The 27,512-nt window shown below is 36.8% G+C and overlaps 1 protein-coding gene across 1 annotated transcript in view; it reads right to left on the reverse strand.

The window, feature by feature from the left end:
• The window catches only part of SLC30A8 (solute carrier family 30 member 8), a 46,086-nt gene extending 19,795 nt beyond the window's left edge, over positions 1 to 26,291 (reverse strand). The window contains exons 1-3 of the mRNA XM_056111603.1: positions 26,221 to 26,291; positions 13,705 to 13,904; positions 2,468 to 2,614 (exon numbers count right to left, since the gene is read on the reverse strand). Of these exons, the coding sequence (XP_055967578.1) occupies positions 2,468 to 2,614; positions 13,705 to 13,904; positions 26,221 to 26,291 (418 nt within the window). The remainder of the gene's footprint in view (positions 1 to 2,467; positions 2,615 to 13,704; positions 13,905 to 26,220) is intronic.
• Between the last annotated feature and the right edge of the window lie 1,221 nt (positions 26,292 to 27,512).

Consider the following 27,512-nt stretch of genomic DNA (forward strand, 5'->3'; position numbering starts at 1 on the left):
TCTTGCTGTGCTGGGGTGAGTCTTTATAGCTAGACCCTCTGAAGATACTGAGGGATTAGGCTGGAGGTTCTTCTCTGCCTGTCCTCACTGAATGACAGGAAGCACAGCTGTGAGCAGCATGTAATTTGTTCAGTAGATCAGTTATATGGTCTCTTACATGGCCACATGCCACAGGAGCAATGGTCAGGCCCTTAATATGGTGCAGGTCAAATGTGGAGGCTGCTGGGATCTACCCAGAAAGGGAGGGGCTCTGCCTCTTATCCCAGAGTAGGCTCAGTTGTCAGCTGGAGGCAAGCCTCAACTAGAGTAGAGGAGCAGAAGGTCAGGAAAAAGCTGTGGTCTCTGGTCAAGTCTTTTTGGAAAATAATATGGACATTTCTCAAAAGATTACAAATTAAATTTTCACATGACCCAATAATTGCCTTCTTTGGCATCTTTCTCAAGGGACCAAAACACTGTTCATAAAAGACATTTGTAAAGCCTTTGTTCACTGCAGTTCTCTTCACAATAGCCAAATCTGGAAAGAACCCAGGTGTCTTAAGAACATGTGACGGGGAAAGAAACTATGATATATATATATATGTATATTAATACTACTTGGCTATATATATTATACATTAATATATATTACATATTAATATATATATATATATAATGGAATACTACTTGGTTGCAAGAAAGGATGAAATCATGGGATTTACTGCTATTTAAAGGACCTGTAGAGAATCAGTGAAGTTAGTCAGAAGGAGAAGAACCTACAGAAAATGATTTCTCTCATATGCAGGGTATTACCAAAGCATAGTAGAAGAATAACAATTGTTCAAAAGCAACAAAAACTGAAAATTACCCTTCAATAGAATGTAGACCACAGGGGATGAAAGGGTAGAATAGGATGAGAAAGGGACACTGAGATAACAGCTGGAATGTGTCAGGCATGAAATTCTATCAGCAACAGTATTGTGAACCACAGGGCATAAAAATATTTTAAGAAAGTGTCTGTCTAACCGTACAGTGTCTGTACTGCAAACCATAATGACCAAAAGGAAAGAGAGAGGGGGCTAGAGTGTCTTTTGTAGAAGCTGACTGGGCATAGGAGGAAGGGGGGATAAGGAAGGAAGTTGGGGACATTGGTGGTGGGAAATGTATACTGGTAAAGGGATGGGTGTTGGAACATTGTATAACAGGAACCCAAACATGGACAGCTTTACAATTGTTTGTCTCATAGCGATTTAATTTAATTTAAAAAAATTAAAAATAGGGGGCTGGAGTGATAGCATATCAGGTAGGGCGTTTACCTTGCATGCAGCCAACCCGGGTTCAATTCCCAGCATCCCATATGGTCCCTTGAGCAGTTCCAGGAGTAATTCCTGAGAGCATGAGCCAGGAGTAACTCCTGTGCATTTCTGGGTGTGATTCAAAAAGAAAAAAAATTCTAAAAATAGAAAGAAAGAAAAATGTCTGTCATGGAGACAGGTGAGTCAAAGGGGTATTTGCTAGGGTGCTGGTGAGAGGGGAATTAGGAACATTAGTGGAAGATGACACTGCTGAAAGGGTTTGGTGTTGAAACTTTGTATGCCTGAAACGCAATCAGAAATAATTTTGTAAATCACAGTGCCTTAAAAATAAATATTTTTTAAAAACAATTTAATGAACTTTTCTTAGAAGAAAAACAAAAGGTAAATTTTATGCCCTCCTTCATCTCGTCCTTCCCCTTTTCTTATTTTTGTGATGATAGGTTGAGGTAGGTATTCAGCTGAGCCAGTCACTGAATGGTTAAACACTAGTTCGAGCAGTAATGTACATATTCTATTCCCAATTCATTTTCTCAGAGTTAATCAGTTTCTGAAATTCTCCTGGCCTCTCTGTGAAAAATGGCAGAAACCCTAACCCATTCCCTTCCCCAGCTACACAGTAACTTAATAACAATATCATGGATGTCACAGTACACAGGAGACTCCAACTGTACTGGCTGCTGAAATGTTCTTGTCTTCTCATAGGAACAGAAGAAGCACCACTAATCTGGTTGTTAGCTGAATTAACATTGGGAAATAGATACTCAGGTGCTTGTCTATTTTATCCTGTGTACCAGAGACAGTTCTCAAAGGGAGTTTTGCAACAAGACTTTGTTCTGACCCTTCCATTTTCACTCTTGATTACACTTTGCAGCAATACTCCATCATTTAATTCATTCATTCATCATCCTGTTATTCGTCGATTGCCTCGAGCAGGCCCCAGTAACGTCTCTTTCATCCTAGCCCTGAGATTATATTCAAGGCTCTTTAGGAGAATAAGACCCATCATTGTTACTGGTATTTGGCATATTTGGTGCGCCACGGGGAGTTTGCCAGACTCTGCCCTGTGGGCAGGCTATATGCGATAGCCTGCAAGTTTGTCCAGAGTAGGAATGAGATACTAAGATATCATAAAAAGATGTCCTGATAAGATGTCGCAATAAGTTGAGCTGTACCTGCTCGATGCCATCCAAAGGTCAGTCTCTTTGAAGGGGGCTTCGATGACAACCACAGAGAGAGGAGACTGAACAGGAAGCTGATCAAGTCAATTAAGAGGTGGGCAGCATCCGTGATGATAGCAAGACTCCCAGCAATGTGCCCACCTAGGAGGTGCAGAAGATTACACAGGGTTAGTGCCCAGAGGACAGCGAAATTCACATGCCTGCTAGCCACAGATGCTGAAGATACTGCAGACAAGCAGCTTCAGAAGGGAAAGCACCTCCGTGTTGATTTAATCAACCTCTTCTTCCAAAGACTCAGATGGTAGATCAGATTTAAACAAGTAGAAATAAACCTCAAGGGAGAAGCCATTCTTGGGAAAGCAAAAGAATAGATTAAAAGGGGGGAAGGGAAGTGAGGCATTTGGAGAACATCTGGTTAAACCAGGGACAAGGACTCCAAAAGGTAAAAAAACAAATTGATAAGGAGAGCCCCAGGGTCTCACATCACAGGAGGAGGACCTAGTCTTTTGTCTGCAATCCAGGTTTGGTAACCATCCACTGATGAGTTTTCACCCGACCTGATGTTTTAACATCACCTTTACCTTTTCCTTGTGTTCCATTAATTTAGATTATCTACTGATTATCAAGAGCTGTGATATGCAGAGTGGGAAGCAGTGAGGAAAAGAATAGTACCTTCCAAGTGGGATTCTTGCCTGCAACAATACAATAAATTACAGGAAGCGAACCCAGCTGTGGGAGCCCCTGCTTGCCTTGCCTTCCATTTGGTGTGCTCTGCTCTACTTCCCTCGAGTTCTCCGTTGAGAAAAGACCTCCAGCCTCTCAAATGGAAGTCAAAGGAAAACCTTGTCTTTTCCTCCTCGTATAAGGCTTCTTGTTTGGGAGCAATAACCTTTATTGCTCTTACTGTGCCTTTACAACAAAGAGCTTGCGCTGACAGATTGGTTCTCTCTGCTGTTTTTTATTGCTTTGTGTACTATCCGGCAACACAGACTGTCAGTCATCAGCACCTCCATCATCAGACTCACCTTGTCTCCACTAATAATTTTTAAAAATTACATATATGGCTTATAATTGCAATAATCCCCACAGACCGCTGGCTCTAGCTGTAGTTAATAACTGGTTTGTCAAAGTTTAATGGTCTGAGGCAAAGTAGTCTTCAAGCTTGTTACTGAGCTGTCAGTGCAAAAATCGGAATGATTCATTAACCAAAAAGCAACATTTTGCTAACAAATAAGCTGTCCTTCCAATTATCCTCTAATGCTGCTCTAACTGCCAAATTTGGGCCTGATAATAAAGCTGCGTTAATAATGCATTCTTCCTTGCCTGGAGAATGACTACATGCAGATAAGCAGCATGTTGCAACCTCAGCAATGAAGGATGGTGATGATTCTATGTGCTGGGCTAAAATTGTAGCTTCAGTCAAGGAAATCAAATCTTACAGGGCTACTTCCATGGGCTCAGCAGAATCAGGAGGCAATTGAGAAATGTTATAGGTTTGCTTTGCAAGATGCATATTATGAGGAAGGCTAAGGAAACAAGATCCATTTTGTAACATCAGGGCATCATATAAAATCATTGTAGCACTGTATATCCTCAAGCAGGCTAAACCCTAGAAAGCAAATTGTAAGAGGTAGTTTGTACCTAACCTTGCAATTGTTTCTGAAAGCATGTGATCTTATTGATGATTAACTCAATCATCTAGCCAATATTTATCGAGCCCTTTCTCTGCATAGTAAAAGACAAACATGGGTAAATTAAGTAAAGCCAGAGTCCTTCTTTCCACTGCTCTTATTGCCTACTACTCATTGTACTAAAGACATGGAGAATGGGGCAGGAAATCAGAAAATCACACTCAGTGGGCTCACCGATGAACTTCATAGAAAGAGGAATAATAATTACCCAGAGAGGGATTTTTAGAAGGAGATCAAGGCAGGGATAGGGGATGAGAACAGAGTATGTTTTCTTTGGAAAGGAGGAAGCAGGGAATGTTAGCATCATAACAGGAAATGGCACTGGGTTGCAACCCTTGTGTGGGATATTCTATGTCATGATAAAGAATTTCATTGCTATCCTATGGACTAAGGGGATCTACTTATGACTCTGAGACACTTACAAAGGAAATTACAATATAGGCATGAGTAAAGCAGTAACAACTATGTTTCTGGATTACTTAGCGAATGTAGAATTAAGGATATTTTTAATAAAATATAAAAATCACAGAAAAGGCCCAAGTTGAGGAAACATTATTTATAGTCTGTGGGTTAAAGATGACAGACGGAAAGAAGGAGCATTGGGCCTGGTTTTGTTGGGCCCAATTTAGAGATTTGGTATTTAGGACACAGTACATTTTTCCTAGAAAATAAAAACATCTCAGCAAGGCTAAAAAATTTGAACCTAATAACTTTATATCTGTTTACCATTGGTCAACCAACTATTGTGTTACCCATTTACATTTTTTAAATTATTTTTCCTATGAATACTATTACTAAGCTATATTGATAATAAATCTGTGCTAGTAAGGCATTAATACAAATGTGTTATTATTATCAATGTATTATAAAAATACTATATAAAGGTCAGAGGCTAACTGCTTGCCTTATATCCTACCCACCTGGACCCATATTCCTAGCATCATAGATGGTGTCCTGAACACACTATGAGTCTTTCCTTTGCACAGAATCAGCCTCTGAGCACTGATGGCTGTGGACCCCCAAACAAAAATTATTTTACAAATAAACATACTATATAACATGTTAGATCAAAATCTCATGAATTTATTATTTATCATTTGTACAATGTACCACAATTTGAATTTTTATACTTGGATATATCCTAAATTTTCAGTACAAGAACCATACAAAATATAACTGGGAGCCAGAACAATAGCCTAATGGGCTGGAGTATATGTTTTGCAAGTAGGATTTCTGAGTTAGATGCTCAGCACCACATGATCCCTCAAGTACTAACCAGGTGTGACCTAAAAATATATAAGCACATATGTAAGTTGGCCTTAGCTGCTGAAAATTCCTGGCTCTGGTGCAGTGTTAGCAACAGATAATGCTGGATGATGTGATAATCACCAAATTTGCAGATGAGCTTACTAACACTGCACCAGAGCCAGGAATTTTCAGCAGCTAAGACCACTTTGAGATGCCACCTTTCCCATTCTGCTTCTAGCTCTGAATTTCTATCTTGCAACACAAAACAACATGTCCTGTCTATTTTGCTTTTTCCAGAAGTAGCACTTGTGCTTATTTTTCTGACTTTTTAGTATTTGTATGTTTTGGTTTGAGTTTGTTGTTGTTCTCAGTTTACAGTGTCCTATCTTTCTTTTTTCTTTTTTTCTTTCTCTTTCTTCTTTCTTCTTTTTTTTGATAAGCAAGGTAGTTTTTTATTAAAACTTATATAGAAATATGTGAATGGAGCAAAAGTGAAAATTGAAGAGAGAACAAAGACTTCTTCCAGCTGGAAATAAGCAAGCAAAGAAACATAAAGCCTAGAAAGAAAGATATGTGTTCAAGGGAAACTGGGGCTTGAAGAACAAGTCTTTTTAACTGGATACAGGTTTACATCTGAAATGTTACTAAACTTTATGACATCTCTATAATTAGGGTAACATTAGCCTTCAGAAGGAATCATCCTTTAATAGGTTCAAAGACCTATTAACGGTGGACACATTGGTGCTAGTAGCCTTCTTTTTATTCCTTCCTCCATTCTGCTCTTTACTCTGTGATCAGTTTTCTCTCTAAACGCAGATTTATGACTTGGTTCTTCCTTGTTGTAAATGTCAATGACACACTGCCCTCTCCTCCAAGACTTACAAGATGAATCCAGATTCCCTGGCCAGATCTCAAGACCCTGCTTCAGTTCCCAACTGAGATTCTAGTTTCATTCTCCACCAGCCAAGCTTTACCATATGTTTCTGCCTAAGACCAGCTCTTACAATTGTAACTCACAAACTCAGGACTCTGGCTTACACAATGTACCCAGATAATAATTTATTGCCTCAAATAACTGAGAACAAATCTGGATGGACTGGATTGGGTTCAGTCTGATCTTAAAGTAGAAAAACATGGAGCCAACCAATAGGATAGCAGGAAGGTCACTTGCCTTGCACACAGTCAATCTAGTTTAATTGCCAGCACTTCATATGGTCCCCTGAGAGAGTTCAGGGGTGATCTCTGAGCACAGAGCCAGGAGTAAGACGTGAGCACCGCTGGTTGTGTTCCCCAAAACAAAACAACACAAAACAAAAATGTAGAAAAATGCTTTAGGACTTTGCCCTGTCTCTCCTCTGATTATGCATTTCTCTACTAAAGACAGACTTCTTTCCCCTCAATAGAAAAGGTGGGACCTGGAAGCTCCAAATTTGAATCATTTAAGTCAAGTATTTTAGTGGAAAGAAGGTTTTCTCCTTCAACTTTTCATAAAAAGCTAGAGGTCCTGATTAATTCAGCATCCCATCTCACACACAGCCTTTCACATGAGCAAGATATCTTGGAGCCAGGACCTAAACAGCAATCAGCAGGAATGGTAGGAGGCTCATTGAACAAGCAGTGCCAATTAACTCACATACGTGGCATTTCACCAGAATCATTTGCATTTCTTTGAAAAAGCACAAATTTCCTGTCGTGTTGTAGAACTACCTACCTACTCAAAAACTGTCCACATAAGACTGTTTACGATGCCCTGGACCACAGCATTAGCCAGGTACTGATCTTCCAGATCCCTGTCTCTGAAAACCACCCTCCACATTCCTCTTCATCCACTCAACTCATCCATCCTTCAAAGCCTTTCTCACTCTCTTATTCTACACCCAGACTTCCCAGATACCCAAAATCTATCTGAGAATAATAATTGCTGCCTGCCATGTTTAGAGAACCTGGAAAGCTACCAAAAGTATCCTGCCCACACGGCAGAGTCTGACAAACTCCCCGTGGCGTATTCAATATGCCAAAAACCAGTAACAATAATGGATCTCATTCTCCTGACCCAGAAAGAGCCTCGAATGTGGCACTTTTTAAAATCTCAGGGCTAGGAGGAAGGAGACGTTACTGGGGCCTGCTCGAGGCAATCAATTAACAGCAGGATGACAGTGATACAGTGATGGTCAGGGAGAAAGTAACTTATGACCTGGGGTGCTTGATTGGTGGCCAGAGTTCTTATGAGTATGGGATTGTTAAGAGAAGGTTTCTTCTCAGGTAAAAATGCGTACACAGAAGCAACAGAGCTTATGGGTTACTTTGCCTCACCTGTGGAAATTGCTGAAACAGAAGAATTATATAAGAAACTTGTAAAGGTGAGAGATTGATAGACACTTGGTAGTCAAATGTTAAGAATGACTACCTTAGGTTAGGTTTATTGGTCACACCCATCCCAGTGCTCCTGAGTCACTCCCATTCCTCTGTTTATCTGTAAACTCTTCTCTGTGCTTTCCTCCTCAGCCAGTTAATCACCTTTTCTCCCTAATCAGATTCTGTTAGCTTGTAAGATCAGATCCTTCTAAGGACAATGAACTTGTATTGTAAGCAATGTCCTTTCTGTATGGACACAGGAAGACAGTTAATATTATGCTTTGTAACTTGGGAGTTGATTGACTCTGAATAATATTTACTCCTGGGTATCTGCTCTCTTGACTCAGTTGCCCTTAGTTCCTAGCACCCCAAAAGCAGAGTCCCGATGAGGGACTGAATGGATCCAGGGCAAGCTGTGAGCTACCCTGGCATTGAAATGGGCCAGGTCAAAGCGACACAATACTCAACTATAAGTTGAGGGCATGATCATGGACAAATGCTGTCATGATCCAAAAGTAAGTAACGAGGAGACTAGAACCCTGCTGGGGCTAGGAAGACTAACCTGGCCTGAGGACTGCAGAATGTATAGTGAGATGTTTATATCTCTTACTGTGCTCACACAGAATGACCTTCCTAGAAATATTAGAATTAGATTTACTACAACTATTTAAGTAGATTACTAGCTGAGGAAAGAACACACCCTTGTTAGGGTCCCACCCTTGAGTGAATCTAGTAATCTGAAGTAATCTCTTTAGATGAGATTTTATCCTTGAGTTTATCTCCTGGAGGAGTGGTCTGACGTCTCTTTGTTGATTTGTTAATGTTCAACCCACCTTTGTGTCACCACCCTACGTGATTGCTATATAAACTAAGAATGTAAGCTCAGAGAGAGCAGAGTCAGAAATGAGAGGGCTCAGGCTCCAATGATCCAGAGTCGGAGCCAGAAGGAGAAAGGTTCCAGATTGGGGCCCAGGGGAGAAGGAGCCAGAGGAGAGACAGGAGTGAAGAGGATTGGAATAAACTACAATTATACCAACCAGCCTGGCCCTAGTTTTTTCCTTTGTCTGCCCTTGGCCAACAGCCGTCTCGATCCAGGCCACACACAGCGGCTCAAGAGCACCTAACGCGGGCGGTGAGAGAGCCATCCAGAGAGCCCGTGAACACACAACCTTCGGCGTGCTAAGATTTTACATCAATCCAGTTCAAATTCCAATTGATTGTCAGTAGTCGTTCAGAGTCTTTACTGAAGTTATATTAGAATTTATAGATGATAGTTATTAAAAATTAAAAGACATAGTTGCTTACTCCAAGCTTCCCAATTTCCCCTAAAATATGTCATTTTACAGCAAAATAATAGGTCATATAAAAAAAGTGCAAGGAGGAAGTAACTTTTATAGATGAGAGCTTTTTTTCCATTTAGAATATTACTTAAACATCAGCTGAAGAGAAAAGTCATCTATGTCAGCATCCACATGGGTTTAGAGAAAAATAGAAGAAGAAAGTAGGAAAGGTAGGAAACACATCTACACTTCTTTCTGAGCTGTGTTTTCATGGGATGGTGCCAGAAATTAATTTTGTAAGCTAATAGCTTTCATAAATGTCCTTTTGAAATCATCTTCTTAATGGTTTCTGGCATCTAGAATTACCATTATGTCAATCATGGGTGCTTCAGTACCGTCTGAAATCTATGAATTCCAGCAATACTAACAGGATTCCTGTGGAATAATACATCAGTAGATTTCCAAATGGGATTTGGAAATCCAAAATCCTATTTCCAAAATAGAGCTGTCAAAAGTAACTTCTTTGCAACATCCTTAAGCTATTGGGTTTCCTTCAAATCACTTATCCTGGTTTGAGAAATTGTATGATGCAATTATTTTTAAAAACTTTGACTAGAAGGTTACTTTCTAGCCATAGATTTTCTTGGAATCAATGGTTCTAACTTTTTTCCCCTTACATAAAACTATCTAAGACAGAGTGTATTGGAGAGAAGACTCGAGACAATTCTGATTGCTCACCAGCATGAAAATAAAAATAAAAACAGCTGAGTACACTGTATTTTTCTGGTCTAGATTATTTTGAATTCTTCCCCTTTTTTGATACAAAGGAAAAATGAAACTTAAATTAAATAACAGAGCAAAATAGCAGCTACAATGGAGTGTCAGTTACTTGTAAGTCTATATTCTATTAACTTATCATGTCCTTTTTAAACCTTTTGGAAAAAAAGTCACTAACATTGCATATCAATACCTTTGGATTAAAAAAGTTTAAAATTACACAGAATTTTATTAACAAAATTAAATAAGAAAAATAACTAAATAAGCATTTAACACTTTATATTAAATTCTGCAATAATAGTAAGACCCTGAAGACAAAAATTTACAAAGATTTTTAAAATTCAAAAAAATGTAGCTATATATTCAAGAAGTAGTATACAAATAATAGATCAATTGATAGATAAATATCTACCAACTTAAATCAAAGGCATAAAATAAGTAAACAATATTAAAATTTAAAAAGAATAAATAAAAATACCAATATGAAGCTTTAATATTTCACTGTATATCCATTTAAAATTTTAATGAGATAAGTTACTGAGAAAACATAAATGACATTTATTGAAGAAGCAGAAATGTCAATAAATGTAACAGATACTTTAAGTTGTATTAAAAATTTTTTTCCATGAACGATTCCAAAGCACATACTTTTGGGGAACTTTTCTTACAAACATTGAGATCATTACAAAGTCATACAATTGTCTTAGTTTCATTATAAAGGGAAAATTATATGACTAAAATTATCATTTTAAAATATGTCATTCTGAGCCTTGTATTCAGCCAGTCTGGGTTCAATGCCTCATAGCACATGTGTTCTCCTGAACACTGTCAGAGGTAACTCCTTAATAGGACCCATAAATAGCCCCTGCATATCACCAAAGGTGGCCCAATTCCCTGCAAAATAAAAACATAGGTCATAGTACCTAGAACATAGTACAACAGTTAGGTAACTTTCCCTGCATGCAGCCAGCCTCGGTTCAATCCCTGAGCATTGCCAGAGATAATCCTGAGAACAGATCCACTGAGCACTGTTGGGTGTGGCCCTTCCAAAAAACATAACAAAATAACAAAACATAGTTCTGATTTTAAAATTTCAAAAAGTACCCATAGTGATGAAAACGAATTAAATTTTAAGTATCAATAATAGTAAAAATATCCAACTGAGAATTTTCTTGATTATAAATAAGCAATGTCTCAAACAAATACCATCATGGTCAGTTTGAGGTATAATATAGTGAAAGAATAAAAATATAAGTTCTGAAATTCAGACTGCCTACCTACTTACAGGTATTATTCACATAGAGGCTTGACTATTTGTGCTTTGGAGTTTCTAATCTGTAAAGTCAAACTAATAATAGTACCGACTTTTTGGGAGTTTCATTAGTACCAAGTAACCCACAGAAGATACTACAGTTTATGGCACGTATTAAGTATTGAATGAATATAACATCACAATGCTGTGAATAAAAAGGTAGTATCATATTAGAAATTTCTTAATACAATATATATATCAACATGGGTCAAGAAATCTATAAAAGAGCTATTACAAAACCATATTTTATAGAAAATGCATGTTAAATTATTTGTTAATCACTAGAACAGATGATTCTTCGTTAGAAAAAAAATTATCTAAACTCTCAGAAAGTTTCATATTCAACAAACAGTTGAACATAAGATATGATTTAGAATATGATATTATTTACACACAAATATAAAACATTTTGAAGAAATAAATATGAAGTGGTGATAAATAGGTAAATAAGTATTTTTATAAAAAGAGATAGTACCTTGGAGCTGGAGAGATAGTATAGTAAGTAGTGGGCTTGTTTTGCATATGGCAGACCTGAGTTTGATCCCTGATATCCCAAAAGGCCCCTGAGTCTGCCAAGAGTGATTCCTGAGCCCAAACCCAGAAGTAATCACTGAGCACCACTGGGTTTGCTCCCCCCGCCCCTGCGGTATCTTTGGGGATGGGTAAGAGGATAAAGAGAATGAAAGAAAATTAAGTAAGCTCCATTCATAATAACAATAATACACTGTTGCATATCAAATAAGTAAAATTTGAACTTTCAAGAATCCATTTGTAATCTAAGTCCATTTTATAAAGACCTAACCAACTGGAAAATAGGACATGAGAAAAACGGACATCCCATTCACCTTAGGAAAGAACAAAGTGAACAAATAAATATCTAGCAAGAAATAAGATGTCCCTGTATAAAAAAGACAAGAAAACAGACTGAGACAAGATCTTGTTAGGACATACAGAGAATTTGATAAACTGAGAAACGTGTCCAATTCCTGGGAGAGAAGGAACTGACCATTTTAGGAATTTGTGTTCCCAGGTTAGTGGTCTAATAAAATCATAATTGGATTTTCAAAGAAACCAAGCAAAATGATTCTCATGTTTAATTACAATAATAAATAGAAATGAATAAGTAGCCTTTATCTTTTTCTTGTTGAGCAAAAAATAATGAGAAAGAACAGCAGGCATTATAACATATAAATCTACATTAATTAAAACTGTTATCACTGACAGAGAGCAGCAACACAGATCAATGAAACACCTTAGAAGCAAACCCTACATTTTATAAACCTTTGATAAATGATCAAAGAAGTAGCAAGAATCAATAGAGGAAATAAATATTTAATTACTTCATGGGTGATGCTGAAAATATTTAAATTCGCACTGATTTAAAATTAAGTGCAAAAGTACTTAATAGCAACAAGATGATATTTATCTTTTCAATACATAGAGAAGGATTATTAAGGACTGAAAGTATGAAAAGAGTGGTTAAAAAACATCTCAAAAACATTTTGATGAAATTTTTTAAATTTAAAACTTCTCTGAGTCAAGCAAAAGATTAAATCAAAATTTAAAAGCAAATAATAAACTGAAATGCACTAACAGATGTAACAGAAATTTAATATCCCAACTATGTAAAGAGCTTTGGAGATCAATACAATTCCAAATCACCTAAAACACACAAAGAGCAGACAGGAAGCAGCAAGCAGAAAATGCATTAGCAGAAGTACCAATCACCAAGAAGAATGCAAAAACATGCTAATGATCCACAAGGAAAAAAATGAATATTAAGATTAAGCAATGATCGATCATTGTATGACTAAAACTCAAACAAAGCTTTGTAACTGTAGCTCATGGTGATTCAATAAAAAGAAAAGGAAAAAAAGAAGAGAAATTAAGCATATCTGGCTACACTTTATCTACATTAAAAAAGAATTTTTATTATTTAATAAATTCTGGAAGAACTGATAGACTTGAAGAAACATTCTCAAGTAATGCTGGCAGACAAAAAAAAATGTCAGTCTTTCTGCATCGCTGTTTGGCAATGTGCATGAAGAAATGATGAAAATATTCATGTACTTCAGCCAGTCATTTTGACTTTTAAGAATATACTTAAAGGGATTAGTCAGAAAGATAGGAAGTGTTTTATTTAAGATTTCACTACAGAATTGCCCAGAGCAGAAAAACAATTCTGTACACTTATACAGAAAGATGGGTATCTAAATCACAGAGGAACATATTATTGCATATTGTTCAGGCATAAAAGTGGCCCGGAACAGTATTTGAAGGCATGGTCAAAAGCATTCAATATGGCATATTACATTTTTTAAAAATCACTGCAACTGATGAGTAGAAAATATATCTCATAAAAGAGCTCTATAATGTTATTGAATGTTATTATTCAAATGTGATGAATTGTATTGTTTGCTTCCATTTTCCAACGTATCCATACTGAACTCAATGCTACTTTACAGAAAACATTGACAACTTACTTTAAAAGAACAACTGTGATAACCCTTCTGTGATGATGTGAGCTTTTATTTGCTTGTCGAATCAGTGTTTCTGAGAAATACTCACCCACGGCCTCTGCAATCATGAATACGAAGCATATGGTCAAAGCAACACAGAGTTTCCACTTGGCATGGACTTGTTCCTTTGCCCTTTCCTCCACAGCCTTGGAGTTGCTGTGGCAGTGATGGATGGCTCCCGACTCCAGTTCCTCTGGCTTCTCTCCAGGACATTGATCTTTATTCAAATCCTTGGACTGGAGTTCCACACTGTAGATGAGTTGGGCAGAAGAAAAAGTGACCATGTTTGAAACAAACACCTCACTGACAGACCTACCCATTTGCTGTGAGAACACAATCAGGACATTTGCTAAATGACCAGGAGGCTCTTTATACCAGTCCCAACAAAGAAATATCAGTCTAAGCAACAAGCAAGACATTCCCTTCTGAATTCTCAGTGATTAAAAGTTAGGCTTTCAGGTCAGACTCTCTTTCAGTCTGAGCTATCGAATAAGTCACTTAAGAGATATGAAAAGAGAAAAGAAATAGATATATGTGGATGTGATTTCTTCCCAGTTACTTCATTCTGAAAAGATTTTAGGCACTGCTAGAAGTTAATAGAAAGGGAAATGGAGTGCTGGGTGTGTTTCTACTATGAAGTAGTGTTCATAGAAACAAATATTCCAAGCTACCACTCTCCACAGCAGCACCGTCAAGGGATAAGAGTGCATTTTCTGATTGAACCCAAATACACCCTCAGGAACTTTCTAGCTCAACTTTGTAGATAATTTCTATAAACCAGAGTTATCATGGAAGCTCTCAACGAAATTGAAATTTATTTCTACAGTGCTTCCTAAAGCAGGCACTGTATATCATTCTGTTCAAATACAATTATTAAGTCATTTATAGAATTATAGCATTTCACAGATTGAATGAGTACATATAATATTTAGCAAAACCCAGCTGAAATAATAAAGTTGTGAGAGGTTAAGTAATTTCCTGAGATCAGATAAGAAGGAAACAACAGAGTTGGAGTTCACAGCCTCCTGTTTTTCTAGTGTGCTACACATTGCCTCTTTAACTGCGCATTAGTCAGTATTCTAAGACCTAGCTTTGCAAATGTCAACGTCCATGGGTCAGAAACTAAGCATATTTTTAGTTTTCTCATTAACTTATTAGGAAGAATTAGATTCTTATCATTTAAAACTTTTCATTCATGGCTTTTAAAGGTATAAACAAAAATAAATTAGTCTCCACTTGAAGAGCTATTTCATTTGTCTTATCCCAATTGGAATTGAAAGCCTGATGGTTTTGGCTTAGATGGAAATTATTACAATGATTCTAATTATAATTTTTCAATAAAATGATATTCATCATAGAAAATCTTATATTACAGAAGAGCACAGAAGAGAAAAAACACTGCTGAGTCCCTGCCTTTAGGAGACACGCACAAATAATATTTTGTTGCTTAACATTGTAGTATATAAACACATGCTTTTTTTACACAATTATAGGTCATAGATTGTGATTCTTCATTGCAAGCATAAATAAAAAGTTCATATCAGAATTATTCATAATCTGTGTACTGAAAGTAGATAATGGACCAAACATGATAACCTCTCAGTATCTGTATTGCAAATCATAATGCCCCAAAGTAGAGAGTATGGGAAATATTGTCTGCCATGGAGGCAGGGAGAGGTTGGGAAAGGGGGGTATGCTGTGGATATTGGTGGCGGGGAATGTGCACTGGTGGAGGGATGGGTGTTTGATCATTGTGTGATTGTAACCCAAGGATGAAAGCTTGTAACTATCTTACAGTGATTCAATAAAATTTTAAATAAATAAATAAATAAAATGACTTACTGATAGCCAGCCTATCAGGAAAAAAAAGAATTATTTATAACCTAATTAGTTATTTTTACAACTATTGGTTTTGTAACTGAGAATACCTAATAGAAGTATAAGTCCTCAGACTGATATTTTATCAGAGCTTCAGATATTAAGCTTCCAGTGCTAAATACTCTCCATCTGACCTAATCTGCTCATGAGAGTAAAATGGCTATTCAAAGCCTAATCAAAGCTATGTATTGGCTATTTCCTATACAAAGATAGGTCGGATTCTATACTGTTAAGCAAGACTGAAGAGTTGTATGCTTATTTAGCCAAATCAGAGCCAACACCTATAGCCAGAGATTATACCTTCAATTATAAGCAGTAAGTTTAGACCTTGTGACAATCAGAAGTTTGCCCAAAATTCAAACAGCCTCACTCATAGAGCTGAGAATGAGGCAGTCGCTACCTATATCATGAGACAAGGGAAAGTGGGAGGTGAGTGAAGGAAGGATTTGAAAGGATTAAGATCCATCACAATAAAATCCTACCAAAGATATACCTTTGGAACCTGACACTTTAAACATTGTCAACATTTTTGTGGTTTACTACATTTTCTACATTACTATTTTAGTATATAGAAAATGTTTTGTTCAATGCAGATGTTATAACAAATTTATTATTGAACAATTTGATTTTTTCTAATAATTTGCTCAGAAAAGATTCCTGTGATTCATGCTCTCATAGTTAATTTTACTCGTTATCTACTTTAAAGATAATACTAAATTGTAATTACTTGGTTAAAGAGTACCTATTTTTTTCAGAATTTTGAGGTCTATTACCCAATTGACTTTGTAATGGTTAGACTGTGGCATTAACAGCATTTTATTTTGATCCAATTCAAATAGTCTTTGTTGAAATTAGAACCATTTGGCAATAATTTTAAATAATATGTATGTAATAAATTTGTCTTTATAATGATATGTAATGCTGTATAATGTAGAAGTATGAATAATCAGTTGTATTCAACGTAAAGAAATCTAAGAATGATGAAAAGAACTTCTCTTCAATTAACAGCATTGGGGAAAATTAGATGACCGAAGGCAAAAGAAAAATATAGTCTCACATTGTGTACAAAAGTTAACTTAAAGCAGATAAACTACTTGGATGTTACACCAAAAGGCATCAAATATGCAAAAGAAAACATAAACTCCATGATATTAACTTCCATGATGTCCTTGGGACCTCAACTCCAAAGGCCAAGGAAAACGAAAGCAAAAATAAATGGGATTACATTAAACTAAAAAACTTTAGCAAAACGACAGAAACAATCATCAAAACAAAAAATATAATAATGAATAAGATAAAATGTTTACAAGTTATAACATTCCTCAAATGCTAATATTCAAGTTATATAAAGAACTCATAAAACTCAAAAACACCTGTCCAAAAAAATGGGAGAAGAATTGCACAGACTTTATCAACGAATATATATAGATGATCAGCGGGTTCCTAAAATGTGCATCAGTAATTATCAGTGAAATATACTTAAAACATTACTTCATACTTATGAGAATGCCCCACATAAAAATATTAGAAACAACAAATGTTGGCAAGGGTGTGAAGGAAAAAGAAACCATGTATACTCTTCCTGATAGAATATAAGCTGGTTCAGAATCTATGGAGTCTGAACAATATGAAGATTTTTCAAAACATTAAAATATTTCCATCATATGATCCACCAATTTCATCCTAGGTATTTATTCAAAAAACAAAAACAAAAACAAAAAACAAAAAATTATAAATTCAAAAAGATATATGCATGCTTATGTTCATTGCAGTATGCTTACCTGTGTTCATTCATTGTAGCCAAGATCTATGAATAAGCTAAGTTACCAATGGAAGATGAGTAAATAAAGAAAGATAAATATAGGGTAATCTCACTCATATGTGGTCTATCAAGAAACAAAATACCGTATCACTAAAACATATTTATAGTCTTGTAAACTGTGGGTAGTACTCATGGATTTGTGGAAGAATTTGCCAATGTGGGAAGTCAAAAGATAAAGATTTGTTAGAACACAGTTACAAATGTCCCAAAGGAGGAACAATTGGTCAGATATGTTGCAGGGGCGTGTTTTTCAAAGGCATATGGTTCTGACCTCTTGAGGGTGGTCTGATGGGAGAACAAGATGTACCCATCAGTGGTAAACAGATAGTCCAAGCTAGTGCCCTTTGAAAGTTTCTCTTGGTAACTTTTCATTTATGAAGTCTCATAAAATCATCATTAACCTCTGAATAATGGGAACAGAACTATCTTTCCTTATTTCTGAGTAATGTGAATAATGTGAACAAAAGCATTATAAGCCAATGTAAACCTCAATTAAAATTTTATTTTAAAAAGAAAAATGTAGTCAGAGAGGCCGTTCATGGGCAGCAACTCAGGTTCTCCGTTAGGATGGGGAGGAGGGAGGAGTGGGAGGGCCGGCCCCATCCCCATCTCGTGAGGCCCCGTGAACCTTCTCACTGTGGGCCCAAACCTGTCTGTCCATTGGCCTCTGGAAGATGGCAGCCCCCAAACCACCAGGGGGAAAAGGCGGCAGATGGGCACCTTTCCCCAACTGGGGTGGCAAATCTCAGAATCCAGCGGCTTTGGGCAGAAATGTGTACGGACTCTGAATTAGGTTTTCAGCCCCGGGCCACCCCAGGGTAGCGGCCCCGTGACATCCTATGCTATTCATAATCAGCAATAGAAAATAAAGTGTCTAATGTTAACTTTTTGGCAGATCTAAGTGTTGGGGAAAAATCTCAATTAACAGTGGTGGTGCTGGTGTCAAAATATAGAATATAATCAAAGTAGAGAGAGAGTAATGTGGACATCATCTACCACACAGTAGGGGGAGGGTGTGCGATGGGGGGTATACTGGGGTTATTGGTGGTGGGAAATGGGCACTGGTGAAGGGATGGGTGTTTCATTATTGTATCACTGAGTCTTAAATCCAAAACCTTTGTAACTGCTCTCACGGTGATTCAATAAACAAATTTGAGAAAAGAAAAGAAAAGAAAGGAAAAGGAAAGGAAAAGGAAAGGAAAGGAAAGGAAAGGAAAGGAAAGGAAAGGAAAGGAAAGGAAAGGAAAGGAAAGAATAAAATAAAAAAGAAAAATATAAAGTAAAAAATCTAGGAAGGCTTGAGAAACAGTACAGCAGAAAAGGCACCTGCCTTATGCGTGGTAAACCAGGGTTTCACTCCTGCACCCCATATAGACCCTTCGACACTACCAGGAATGATCCTTGTGTATAGAGCCAGAAGTGAGCCCTGATCACAGGCAGGTCTGACTCCAAAACAAATAAAAATTAAAGTAATCAAATTCTTTTTAAAATATAATAATTGAAGTTCTGTGATTTTAGAAAAGTAAAACCAAATGAATCTCAAAACAGATAGATGACAGGAGATAATAAATATTAGAGTGGAAATCAATAATATAGAAAATAAGCAAATATTCAAAAGTCACCCAGACTTGCTCTTCAGACTCATGTTCTCCTTTGAACACGTATGTCACTTGCTTTTCTGTTTCTTTACTTGCTTATTTCTACCTGGAGAAACCTGAGTTCTCTCTAGATCACATGCATCTTTCTGTCCCCATCTTCCCAAATTTGTTTCAATAAAACTGTCTTTGCGTCACAAAAAAAAAAGAAAAGAAAACAATAAAAAAGTATAAAGTTTTGATCAACGGAGTAATTTTGTGCCTTGCATTTCTAAATAAAATTTAAAAACACGGTTGAAGAATGTTTATGAAATAGAATCAATAGGACTTAATAAGCAGCATTAGTTGACAAGGAATAAAGGAAGATGGGACTCAAGAATGACTCAAGGGTCTTTGCTCAGAGCAACTATAAGGGTGTGCAAGTTTGTGACAGTACGGCTTGCATATTAAGAATTATAACTGTAGCTTCCCACTGATTTACATTCTACTCCAAATCTTACCACTGACCTTATAAATAGTATAAATTAGAGAACATTACTTAATCTTTCTGGGCCTCAGTTTCCCTTTCTACAAGACAGGAAAAAATAAAGCATTTCTGCCAAAAAGTGGTGTCATAAGATTTTTAACTAATTCACATAAAACGTCACAAAATTATCACATTTAAGATAGCCAAGCATTTCTACAAACATTTCCTCATTACCGTTTTTCTTTTGAATAGGCAATGCTTTGAAATAACTTTTGGGTTACACATTTTATAACAAATCTTAATTTAAAAACCAGCTATATTTTTAATATACCTATATTAAAATGTATATATCTATATAAAATATGTATATATAGATATATCTTTAAATATCTACCCATTTACTTCATTACATTATAAATGAAATGCAACACTTTCTAATTCCATTTACACATTAGTTACAACAACTAGAACACTTTAAGAAAGCTTTCTAGTTCTCAACCTTCTAAGTGATGTGGGAGGAATGAGAAAACCCTCAAGAAGGTTACTATGGCATTATTTAACAAAGAATACAATGATTCTTCATGCCTGACAGCTCACATACCCTTTATTTGTTTTTAGTTCTCTAGGGAAGCTTCAGGATTATTGGTTCATTACATAACATAATTCTCAGAATTTCTACCAATTTTAAAACTTCTGAAAATTCTTTATATTATGTTTTTTTATAGTTGAGTTTTTTTAAATTTTTTTTATTGAATCATCATAAGTAAGTAAAAGTAAAGGCCCTCCCGTTGTTCATCGATTTGCTCGAGCGGGCCCAGTAACGTCTCCATTGGAGACTTTGTTGTTACTGTGTCTGGCATATCGAATACTTCACGGGGAGCTTGCCAGGCTCTGCCGTGCGGGCGAGATACTCTCGGTAGCTTGCCAGGCTCTTCGAGAGGGGCGGAGGAATCGAACTCGGGTCTGGCCAATGTTGGCTGCGTGCAAAGCAAACGCCCTACCGCTGTGCTATCGCTCCAGCCCATTGAATCATCATGAGCTACACAATTACAAACTTGTTCATGACTGAGCTCCAGTCATAGCTATTTTAATCTTTGCCTTTTGTGTAAATTTCTTGTTCTCAAATTCATTTATTGATGATAGGACTTACAAATTATCAATTCTATATGGATTGATCCTGGGAATTGATCTATCTTTCTGGGAGATAATCAATATCAAAAAGCAATAACATTCTAATTATCCCCTGGCATTTTCTGGACTCTGTTTTCCCAGACTACCGCTCTCCTCTGACTGTCCTTGAACATAGTAGATATTCAGTACATAATGGTTAAGATTATACTTGATTAATATGTTTATGGATTAAATGGGTGATGTGAAAAAGCATTTGAGGGAAATTAGGAGTGGAGAACAGAAATGTTTACCAAATCAGATAAAACTTCTTGCCCCAGACCTGGTATCCAATTCCCCACCATCTTTTTTTTCAAAGTTTTTTTTAATCAAGATCTAATTCTAAAACCAGAAAAATGACCCACCTAATATAAAATTTAATGGGGTTTAGAATATTTGCAGAGTTGTGCAACCATCACCATAATCTAATTTATAGCATTCCATCATCCTCAAAAGAAACCTTATACCCATTAGCAATAAGTTCCCAATCTTCTTACAAGCAACTTTACCCCAGGCAAACCACTAATCTACTTTCCATCTCTAAGTTTGCCTATTCAGGACATTTCATAAATATGAAATCACATAAGATATGGTTTTTGTGAATGACTTCTTTCACTCAACATAATGTTTTCAAGGTTCAAGTATGTTTTAGCAAATATCAGTACATCAGCATTTTATTGCATTTGATTTCCAAAAAATACTCCATTTTATGGATGTACAACACTTTATTTATGTTAATCAGTTGATGGACTTTTAGATTGTGGCAGGAGATTAGCTGTTATGAATAATGAATATTATGAATAATGCTGCTATAAAAAAATGTATACAAGGTTTTATGTTTTCATTTCAATTAAGTAGCACTGTCCTCCCGTTGTTCATCAATTTGTTTGAGTGGGCACCAGTACCATCTCACAACAAGTTGTGAGACTTGTTACTGTTTTTGGCATATCAAATACATCACTGGTAGCTTGTCAGGCTTTGCCGTGCGGGCGAGATACTCTTGATAGCTTGCCGGACTCTGTGAGAGGGGTGGAGAAATCAAACTTTTTTCTGCCGCATGCAAGGCAAACACCATACCAACTGTGTTATGGCTCCAACCCATCAATTAAGTAGATACCTAAATGCTTGGGCTAGAGCGATAGCACAGCGGTAGGGCATCTGCCTTACAAGCAGCCAACATGGCCAACCCGAGTTCGATTCCTCCGCCCCTCTCAGAGAGCCCGGCAAGCTACCGAGAGTATCTCGCCCGCACGGCAGAGCCTAGCAAGCTACCCGTGACGTGTTCAATATGCCAAACACAGTAACAAGTCTCATGATGAAGACATTACTGGGCCCGCTCGAGCAAATCGATGAACAACGGGAGGACCGTGGACCGTGCTTTTCACCTAAATGCTAGTTTATGTGGAACTACTGGACTGTTTTCCTTTGCTTTGGGGAAAGAGTAGGGATCCTCTAGGAAGTGCTCAGGAGGACCAGAGAGAGTCCCCTCACAAAGATTTTTCAATCAACTTGATAGGCTATTTAATGTGAGGACCTGAGAAAGTGGAACTGCTCCAGCCCTCTCGTGCTGGGGATTACCTTGCACTGTGGCAAGCTTGGAGGTCTCCTGAGCAGTGCTCAGGGGACCATATGGTGCAAGGATTAAACCAGGGTTGACTGCATGCAAAATATAAATCTCCACCCCTGTAATCTCTTCAGTCCTTTTTCCAAAGGGTGATGCCATTTTACATCACAATATACAATGTAGGAGAGTTCTTATTTCTCTATATCCATGCCAATACTTTTAACTTGCACTGTCTTTGTTAGTATAAAGTGGCATCATTTTTTGATTTCTATTTGCATTTCCTTAATAGCTAATGAACTTGAGCATTTTTCATGTGCACATTTGTGTATTTTCTAAGAGAACTGTATGCACAAATCCTTTACCATTTATAAATGAGAGAATTTATATTTCTGTTATTTAGTTATTATATATATATATATATATATATATATATATATATATCGCTGGAGCGATAGCACAGCTGACAGCTGGTAGGGGGTTTGCCTTGCATACGGCCAGCCCGGTCAAGCTGGGTTTGATTCCTCCCCCCCTCTCAGAGAGCCTGGCAAGCTACCGAAAGTATCTCACCCGCATGGCAAAGCCTGGAAAGCTACCCGTGATGTATTCCATATGCCAAACACAGTAATACAAGTCTCACAATGGAGACATTAGTGGGCCCAAATTAGTCGAGCAAATTGATGAACAATTGGAGGACAGTACTACAGTGCTATAAATATATATCCCTTATGAGCTGTATAGTTTGCCAATATTTTTTTTCTTTTCTATGACTTGTCTTTTAATTTTCTCCACAGTACTGCTTTTAGAACCAAAGATATTTAAATTTGCTTTTATTGAGTAACTTTGTTTTACAAAAGTGCAAATGTTTATGTGCTTGGAGAAACAATGTTACCCACCCTCCCTGACCCACCCCACACACTCCCACCACCAAAGTGCCAGTATTCCTCCCTTACAAGTCCACTGAACTCTTTCAACGTGTTGCCTATCCTCTTAGTAATTTCAGTTCTCTGGTCAGAGTCTTAGAGTTTGTCTTCATTGGATACTGTCCATTGCTTTAAAGCTTTTTTATGGAGCACAACTGAGTAAGACCATATTCAATATTTATCTTTCTCTTTATGACTTATTTTGATTAGTCGGATTCCCTTCAGTCCCAGTCTTGCTGTAGCAAAGGCTAAATTTTATATTTTGTTATAGCTGAGTAGTATTCTGTTGTTTTTGTATAGCACAACTTTGCTCATTTTTCGTTGGGCACTTGAGTTCTTGAGTCTTAGTTGTTATAAATAGAGCTGTAATAAACATAGAAGTGTGCATATATATTTTCTGATTAGTGGAGGGTTTTTTTTTTTTGTTCTACAAATAGATTCTTAGGAGTGGAATTACTGGATCACTTGATAGTTCAAGTTTTAAATTTTTTTTTGAAAAACCTCCAGATCATTTTTCAATAGAGTGTGTGTCAGCTTACATTCCCAACACTGTATGTGTATATATTCCTTCTTAGTTACATCCCTGCCTCATGAGTGAAATATTTTTCTAAAAAAAAAAAACCCTGTCTTTTATTTATCTTTTTTTTCTTTTGCAAGTTTGATCCCTGGAATTGTAAATGGTCTTAGGTACCAGGTGTGATCCCTGAGCACAGAGCCAGAAGTAAACCCTGAACACAACCAGATGTGGCCAAAAGCAAATAAAAAAACTGACATTGATTTTCTTTGGGATCTGGTTTTCTTGCTGACAAAGTGAAGGCTTGAAATTTCTTAAAAAATCTCCAAGTTAATTTTTTAATTTTAAAATTAAATTAAATGTGCTTGACAGTTCTATTAAAACCACAGACTAAAAACTATACCCGTTTGTGAAGTGGATATAACTCTGTAGCTATAAATGTTTGGCATTGTTTGCATAACAGAGTGCCAATGGTATACTTTAGTGAGAAGGAAAATGGGGAAATGTTATTTTAATAATGTACACCGGCTCTTTTAATAGTGTGTGTGGTATTAACAATTTGCTGTTCAAAACTTCTGCCTGACCAAACACAAGGTTTCTATTTTTATAACCTCAATAAATCAGATCTAATATTTCAAAGAAAAATTATTCCTACAAGATAATATAGGTGCTCTACTTTTAACTTATGACCCCATCATGTTAAATTCTGTATCATGCTTTTTTAACAAAATAATACATATTCTAAGAAAAACTCCTTTTATAGTCAAACTACATGTCACAATGTCATTTTTCGTTAGAATACTAATTTGATTCTATAAAAGAATCCAAAACATCACATACATTATTAAAGTATAAGGATCTTAAAATCTACTTCTAACATGAATTCACCTCAGATTTTACTTCATTCATCAGTATGTATCGTGTTCTCTTTCTTCTTCTGCAGGACTCAATTCCCTATACACTTCAATCTCTTGTTCTCATATGTCTCTGACTATTCATCTGTCAACCATCTCAGTCTGAAAAACATTCCCTATATTCTATTTAAGATTGCCTTACCCTAACTCTAACTCCTTTCTCTTTAATAGATGTCAGTTTAACAATTCTGAAAATCTTTCTGTGACATACAAAGACAAGCTAAGATCTAGGCTCTCTTGATATATTCTCCCTAAGTACTTCTAGAATGCTTAGACACCATTTTGTAATTGCTTATTTTTATATGTATGCTACATGAAACTCAAAATTTCAGGAGGCCAGAGATATGGAACTAGGAATGCTTCCTTCTGCATTATATTTCCAGTTGTGTTCAAAGAGTATTTGCTTCTGGAAAGAAAGATGGTGGCCGCACGGGAGCTTTGTGGACAGCAGGTCTGAGCCGGGGGTGGGGGCGGCAGGGACCTCATGGGAAGGGGGGCGTTCCAGGTCCGTCCTCCATGCCCTACCGAGGTCACCAGTTGCCCCCCACGAGTGGCTCTCCGGCATGGCCACGACTCCAGAGCACAGAAACCAATCTCTTAATTATCTAACTTTTAGTAGAAATACTTCCAGGGTTAATAAGTAAAATAGCAGAAATCCAAAACCACGTGGCCACTATTGCGGCCACACGGCATCATTTAATTCTTAAAACCCAGCTGTAGAAAGCAAACCATTTAACCATTTCACAAAGCTCTTTCAGCATGTCTGGTTTGGGGGGGGGGGGGGGTCGTAAACTCTAAATAATAATGGTGCATCTTTTATCGAAAAAATGAATCTAGTCAAAGTAGATAGAGTGTTAACTAGAACTCATCTGCCTCACAGGAATTGGGAGGGGTGGGAGGTGGGGTTCTATTGGGGTTCGCGGTTAAAAATAAGTATTGGTAAAGGGAAATGTGTTTGATATTTACATGACTGAGACCTAAACCTGAAAGCTCTGTAACTTTTCCCACAGTGATTCAATAAATAAATTATAAAAATAAATAAATAAAAGATTTAAATTAAACACACACACACACACACAAAAGAGTATTTGCTAAATAAAAGGGAAATTCACTGTGGGAGATATTAAAAGAAACTACAACTATAGAAATTTTAAAAGTTCTGTGTATTATAGGTGCATATACATGACAAACATAGCTTGTTATTAAAAAGAGTAGTAACTTTAATATCACTATAACCATGATTTTGTCACAATTATTGACAAGTATTTTCTAAGTATAATTGAATCAAAAGTAAAATAAAAATTAGACTTTTTAAGTATAATTGTATTTAGTCAAAATTATAAATAAATATAATTTACTTTAGTTTTGATTAGATTATTCTAAGTACAATTTAATAATAAATTAATATCTATATCTATAGTTGAAACAATTGAGGTAAACATCCTAGCTTGCCCTTGACTATTTTCTGAGAAACTACTGATTGAAAAAACACATAAGTATAAATGTGTTCAGAATTCATTTAGAATGTTTAAGGAATCAAATCAATTTTATCAATATTGCACTTTTCCAGATAAGAATTCCACAAATCAGTCAAGAGTCTATAAATTTTACACCATCTCCCCAAGTTGCATGGCAAAAATCTCCTATTTTGAAGCAGTAGGATCTAGGAGTATAATGCATATTTGAGATTCAGAAAGTTGTGAAGCAAGAGTAGATGTCTATTACCTGTCTAGTGTGAAGGCATACATCTTGGTGGTTTTGTTATTCACAAGGTAAGTTCTTTCAAGAAACTCCATAGTGAACCAAATTAAAGTTTACTGCTCTGACTGTTACAGCTGTTGCCGCCGCTGCTGTTTCGGTCACTGTCCACTTTAGGAAGCAAAGCAGCTCTTCGATTATTCATCCACTTTCAAAAGAAAAAATAAAAAGGTTTCTAAGCGTTTAAAATAACAAGCCACTTACACTAATGTACTTGCTCATTATGCTAAAGTCATAGCTTCTCCAGTGTATCACCTGGCTTCATTCGCTCACCTACAGAAACTCCTTCCTGAAAGACTGGCAGATAAAATCAATCCTTTGAAGCATTGTGTGTGTGTGTGTGTGTGTGTGTGTGTGTGTAGGTGTGCACACGCGCGCGGGCGCGCACATTTGTGTATACACATACTTCCTGTGCTATCTGATTCTATCCTGTTTTCTAAGCAGTGGAGGAGCTGAAGAGTGTATTTCTAATTGCTGATGGAAAGATTTAATCTTCAGAGCACACCTGGGTGAAATGTAAAACAGTGCCCCTTCTATATGCTGAGACCTTTTTTTTTCTCTTGTTCTTTGCTGTTATTTGGAAGGGGTGGGATTGTGGGGGTGTCTCTCACTTAGAAACATTTCTCCTGAGATTGAGTTCTAAACTGATCTCTAAGCAGCTGTCAAGGTTTAGTTCTTCTCTCCTAAAACCATTTTGGGATATCTCCACTGAAGAGAGGACATGGGTCATTAGTTACTCTGAAGTCTGTAATCTGAAATAGTTCCTAGTGCAGCAGCTTTGAAATCCCTTTGACAGGCAGGAGAAGGAAGAACAGGTTCAGCTTCTAAGTAAAAACAGCCTCAGTCATACCAAAACCGAAAGATCTATGCTACCCCTGGTCAGGGTCTTTTCTGCTGAAGATAAATATCTCATCTAAGGAAACCCTTCACAACTCTTAGGAATAGAATCTTCTGATTCCCTCCCAAGAGACCTTTAACTCCAAAACTGCTAGGACTTGACATTTGGTTTCATTACAAAGTACCTTCCTCTGCAACTGCTAGTCAAACAATATTCATTTGGTGTAGGTCAAAAGAGAACTTTTCAGAAGCATGCTGGAATGAAAACAGGGCATGAACCCCAACCATTGGTCCTCAGTCCTTCATTCTTTTGTCAGTACTAACTTCCTACTGAGAGCCAGCAAAGTAGTTTAGTCTTAGATTAGCCCAGTGGCTGAGGCTCTTAAGATTTTTGCCCAGATTACTGAGCAGGAACCTTACAG

The sequence above is a fragment of the Sorex fumeus genome, unplaced genomic scaffold, assembly GCF_029834395.1.
Source record: "Sorex fumeus unplaced genomic scaffold, SorFum_2.1 ptg000002l, whole genome shotgun sequence".
Taxonomy (NCBI): Eukaryota; Metazoa; Chordata; class Mammalia; order Eulipotyphla; family Soricidae; genus Sorex; species Sorex fumeus.